General features: G+C 48.5%; 1 protein-coding gene across 2 annotated transcripts in view; it reads right to left on the minus strand.

Moving 5' to 3' along the window:
* TM9SF2 (transmembrane 9 superfamily member 2) overlaps positions 1–4,606 on the minus strand; it is a 29,516-nt gene extending 24,910 nt beyond the window's left edge. The window contains exon 1 of one of the 2 annotated variants that reach the window (XM_083855896.1): positions 4,460–4,606. In XM_083855896.1, coding sequence (XP_083712022.1) covers positions 4,460–4,591 — 132 coding nt within the window. In that variant the 5' untranslated portion in view covers positions 4,592–4,606. Of the gene's footprint in view, positions 1–3,731; positions 3,817–4,459 lie in introns of those variants that run through there. The other variant, XM_083855897.1, reaches the window with a different exon arrangement.
* Positions 4,607–6,000: the final 1,394 nt, after the last annotated feature.

Raw genomic sequence — 6,000 nt, forward strand, 5'->3', positions numbered from 1 at the left:
GCAGTGACCACATGACAAAAAACATTTAAAGGCTAACATAACTATTCCAACTACAAGATAGCAAGAAATCATGCACAAAAGTAATATCCTTAGCACAGTTGCCAGTGTTTGAGTTTCCTGTACCAAGTTAGAGTCATATTAGTCATCACCAGAACTTTTGCGTAATAAAAGTCTTAAAAGAACATGAAGAAAAGTGCAGATGAGACCAGTACCTATCCCTGTAATTAAGATGCTCCACAATTTAGTCTGTGTAGTAACTAAAAATTGAATTAAGAGAATTTCAACAACGTATTCAGACTGATACACCATTTTAAGTTTGCACAGAATCTCTTTTCAAAGAGAAGGCAAAGACAGTCACATTTACCTTCCTATAAAAGTTCTTCAGTAACTTTGTCAACTCTTGAGTAAGAACCTGAAATTCAGTCTACTGTGGTTTCAGACTAATTTGATCTATATGCATTAATTACAGATGGGCTAGCCCGCTTCTATGGAAAAGGAGAGGTCTCTCACTCTTCCCTCTTAGTCTCAAAATCCCCTCCCTTACTCTTAGTCCTGCAGTTCCAATAAATTTCAGGCATTTGCCTTACACTGCTTTTGGCAGTTACGTGCTTGCAGAGTAAACCAATCCAACAGGCTTAAACAGCAAAAGGCTTATCCAAAAAAAATTTAAAGAGCACTTCTTAGCATCACAGCAGGCTGTCCTCACTTGGGCTGAGACAGAATTTTCTTCTTAGTAGCTGGTGCTTAGTAGTGCTGTGTTTTGTATTCAATGAGCAAATAATGTGATAACACACTGAAGTTTTAGTTGTGGCTAAGTAGCTCTTACCCTGAGTCAAGGACTTTTCAATTTCCCATGCTCTGGCAGCACAGAGGTGCACAAGAAGCTGGGAGGGAGCATGACCAGAGAGAAGCTGACCTGAACTGGCCAAAGGGTCACTCCATACTGTGGAATACCAAACTCAGCATATAAACTGGAAGAGATGGCTGGAAGGGGACAATCACTGCTCTGGAATGGGCTGGGGATCCATCGGTGGGTGGTGACCAACTGTGTTCTTTGCAACTTGTTTCACCTGGGTTTCATTCCCCCTCTCTCTCTCCCCTTTTCATTAAAATTATTATTATTATTGTTACTATCATTAGTAGCTGAGTATATTTGCTTTATTTCAATTAAACTGCTCTAATTTAAACCCATAAGTTACTTTTTTCCCCAGTTCTCGTCACCATCTCCCTGGGGTCAGCAGGGAACGAGAAGCTGTGTGGTTCTTAATTGCCAGCTAGGGTTAAACCACAACACAAATTGAGCTACTGTGTAATCAGACAAGAGCTGAAGAGCAAAACAAAGGTGAATGCCCTCAAGAACAAGCCCTCTCCCTTTCAACAGCAAGCCATCTATTTTCATACCAAGAGAAGAGCATTTCCTCCCTACGAAAATTCACTTAAGTTTAGCCAAACCAAGAAATTCTGGAGGAAAAGAAAATTTGGAAATGTTCACATGTATCTGTAGCTCAGAGACTTCAGCTGGGTACTCATATACTTTAGCTTTCCATGTGCAAGCCAGGATGCAGTCCTGGGAGACACAGGAAGTTCTGTGAGCTGTCAGTATGATCCACTAAGTGAAGACACACCTTGAGGCTCATCTTTCCCCTGCCTTAAGCCATGTAGACCTGCTGCTCACCTCTGGGTAGTGCACGCTTGCCATCATTCTGTAAGCCACTTCAACTCCCTAACACAGCAGGAAACTAGACTGGCAAAAAGTTGGATAGTTTCCTGCCATGTTAAGCTCAAAAAAAACCCAACGTGTTACACAGCTGGGTCAATGCAGAGGACAGGAACACATTGCCCAGGGGAAGACAGGAATGAAATCTCTCACTCTCAGCAGCAGGGAATTAGACTGCCTCAGCTGGCCACAGAACCATGGCCTTAAATTAGCAACTTTTCATCCGAGGTGAATGCTGCAATTTTTCCTAAGAATTATATGCATTACTGCAGATCAGCATATTTGATAAACCGTTTCCCATACAACACCAAACCCTTTTTGGAGCAATCAGTATTTTTTAAAACTGAGTAAGGATTCTTAATCTTCAAGTTACTATTTAAGTCTGCATAGATCCTATTTCATTCCTGATTATATTCCAACCAAAACCACAAGAAGCAGCCAAACTGAGTTTGCCCAAGCAAATTAGCAGGAAACTTGGAGAAAGGGGGAAAGCCAAGGGTTTCATTGCTCCTAGCTATACACCCCATTAGCATCTCATCCCATCTCACTAACACAGGACAGGAGATCACAGGGGTCATAATAGACAAAGAGTAGGTATTGAGATCTGGCATGTGGATCAAAATCCTCGGGCAGAGGAAAATTCACTATTACTGATATTGTAACTAACAGTGATAACTGCAAGAAATCTGTGAGAAATGTAAAAAATGAAGCCTATCCAAGGAAGCTTAATTTTACCCACTTACATAAATATGATACAGCAATAACCCCATTATATATTGTTTTTCCCTACTAGGGACCACAGTACATTCAGCTGCAGACTACATGGAGAGAATCAGATGTGAAGAGTGCTTTAGACTGGTCCGTATGCCTGTGATAAGAGGTGGGTAATTGCAGGAAGAATTTTTGCACTACTACAGCTGTTGAGGTGTTCAGCTGCCTGTTGGTGGTACATTTACATTACCCAAGTACCTCAATTCACATTTATTAAATAATAAATACTCAGAAGATGAACATTTTGTACGTGTTATATGAAGAATAAAAATGCAGAGACATCTGAGAAAGATCACCCCATAAGTGTCTCAGGTTGGTTACAAAAGATAGTAGTCTATGTGGTCCACCTCACTTTAAAAAATAAATCTTTCTTCTACAAGCTTGAAATAATCCAAACACAGCAATGTTTTTCACGGACGTTGTGAAAAAACACAAACTGCAGCTTGAAAGCTTTAGCCTGTATTTGAAAAAACCCCATTCCTTAAGAGGGTGGTGCAGCACTGTAACAGGTCACCCAGGGAGGAGATGAATGCTTGGATGCTTCCAAAGCTTGCTTAGACAAAGGTAGAGCTGAGTTATCTGGTGTTGACAATGGCATTGTTTTCTGTCCTCTCATGCTGTTGGCATGAGGCTGCAGTATGTGACCTGCTGAGGCCACTTCCAAACACCGTTTCTGTGGCCCTACAAAAGAATGTCCACAGGATATTTTACTCCTACAACCAAAGTGCCTTCATTATGTGCTTGGCTTATCCCCAGCTCTGCTGATTCAGGACAGCAGAAGGATAAAGCCAGCACATGGTATTTGCCAAAAGCATATGGTTTAAGCAGGCTCTTATTCTGAAAAATTATGAACTGGTGCTTCATGCAATGCAGAAGCTGAGAGATCAGAAAGCACAAGACAGCCACTTTCTACAGCAGTAAGATCATGGATCATGAAACTGATTGGTCTTGAACTTCCTCATTCGAGTATTAAAGCATAGTCTGCTGTAATTTCCATCACAGCAGCAGGAAAGAACTTCAAAAGATGTCCCAAAGGAGCAAAGACAATTTTTCATCAGAGGAGATTTACATTAATGCTCCCCCCCACCAACATCCTTACAAGTGAGTTATTTGGTCATGCGAACTCTGCTCGTCACTTCTGCAGGCATGAAGGTAAGTTTAAGCTTCACTTGACACTCTGGGGCCTGGAAGCCCCTATACTTGCCAGGAAGACACAGCAAGGAAAGTGTCACTGGATGCTTACTTTGATATCTGCTCCAGCCGCCAGCTGCTCGCTCCTGCCAAGAATCACACACACACCCCTCGTGTGACCTGTCACTGCCATCCTTACTCGCTGCAGCTTTCCTGCAGGGATTTGAAAGGGCCCAAGAGATAACCGGCCCGGAGCTTCCTACTTCCCCGACGTGGCCGCAGCTCACAGGGTGAGCCGACAGCTCCCTCCTTCCCCCGGAGGGATCGTGGTACTTCCCAGCCAGGCCAGAACTGAGCCAGGCAAGCACCTCTGCCACTCCCCCGGGTCCTCTGTCTCACCAATTTCCTTTTCAAAGAGCAATGGCCATAAACTAAAACACGAGAAGTTGCACCTCAGCACGAGGAGGAGTTTCTTTACGCTGAGAGTGGCAGGGCACTAGAACTGGCTGCCCGAGGGCCACGGAGTCTCCCCCTCCAGAGACACTCATACGCGTTCCTGTGTCACCTACTCCCGGCGACCCTGCCTTGGCAGGGGGATCGGACCAGATGATCTCCAGAGGTCCTTTCCAAGCCTAACCATTCTATGAGCAACTTGAGCTCAGCGGGAACCGAACCACGCTCTGGGTCCCCGCTGCCACAGCCCCTTCCCGCCGGGGAGCTCCGGTACGGCACAGCCTCCGGGCAAACCCCACTGCACAGCCCCCGCGGCAGGGGGACAACATCCAGGCCGCGCCACACCCGGGCGGCCTCAGGTCCCCCCCCAGCGCCCCCCGGGCTCACCTTGCACTCGGGCTTCTCCTTGCCGGCCTCGCAGAAGTTGACGGGCGCCAGGCCTGGCAGGTAGAAGGCGGCGGTGGGCGCGGCGGCGGCCGCCAGCGCGGCAGCGACGAGGAGAAGCCGCCGCAGAGGCATGTCGGGCGGCGGGGCGGTGGCCGGGGGGCGGTGGCCGGCGGGGCCGGGGTGGCTGGGCGGCAGCGGGGTCGCGGCTCCGTCTCTCCCCCCGCGCCCGCCCTGACGCGGCCGCGCCGCTTCCGGCTCCCCGCTCGCGCGCGCGCGACACGTCGTCACCCGCCGCGCGCGGGGCCGCCTGACCGAGCGCCGGCGGGGGCGGGGCCGGCGCGCGCGTTCGCTTCCGGGGTGTCGCGCGCCCCCGTCGCCACGGCAGCGCCGCTCCGCCCGCCGGGAGCGCGTGAGGAGGGGCCGGGCCGGCGGGACCGGGAGCGTGAGCCTGCCCTGCTCTCGGCCCGGTGCTGTGCCCGGTTCTGAGCCCCTCAGAGACACAGACAGGAGCTCCTGGAGGGGAGCGGAGGGGACAAAGATGATCAAGGAGCTGGAGCATCTCCCTTACCAGGACAGGCTGAGAGAGCTGGGCCTGTTCAGCCTCGGGAGGAGACGGCCGAGACGAGGCCTCATCGATGTTTGTCATTGTTGAAGGGAGGGTGCCAGGGGGATGGAGCCAGGCTGTGCTCGTCGGTGCCGAGCAATGGGACGAGAGGCAGCGGGCAGAGACTGATGCACAGGAAGTTCCTTCTAAATAAGAGGATGATTTTCTTTACTGTGCGAGTTACTGGGCTCTGGGACAGACTGACCAGGGTGGTTATGGAGTCTCCCTCACTGGAGACACCCAAAAAACATCTGAGCACAATCCCGTGCCGTGTGCTCTGGGATGACACTGCCTGAGCAGGGAAGTTGGACCAGATGTCCCACTGTGGTTCCTTCCAGCCCATTCAGTGATGCTGTGAATGTCCGCAGGCGATAGATAGGAATGGTGCTCAGCTGCCATTTGGGGCCCTGCACCTGGGCAGTCAATCCCAGCAAAACATGGGTCCAGTGACCCCGGTCAGGCTGCACTCGCTTCATGCCTGTCCTGCAGTCCTTGCTTTTTCAAAAATAAATTTTGTCTCTTTAAAAATGAACTATATATATTTTTTGAATAAATTTTATCTGGTTTTGTTTGTTTGTTTTGTTTGGGTTTTGTGGTTTTTCTTAATTCTCAAGGGTTTCACTGGGACGAGGGAACTGCCATGCCCAGCCCCTCTTACCAGCACCCTTGAATTCCCAATAGTTTTCAGTTCAAGAGTTCCTAAGTGAGTAAGGGGTTATTAGAATATGATTTCAAAGCACTGAAACAAAACAGGAGCTTGTTCTGGATGCAGCAGAATATGGTTTTCATTGGAAAAGGGGGTGGGGGGGAGAGTGAGGCTTTTTTTTTTACAAAAATATGAAAAATTTCATGCAAAATATAATCCCTTTAAAATGGAAAGTCCAGTCTTTATTTCTCACTTCCCATGGGCTCTTGTGGGGAATTAATGACTGACACA

The sequence above is a fragment of the Zosterops lateralis genome (assembly GCF_965231275.1).
Source record: "Zosterops lateralis genome assembly, chromosome: 2".
Lineage (NCBI taxonomy): Eukaryota > Metazoa > Chordata > Aves > Passeriformes > Zosteropidae > Zosterops > Zosterops lateralis.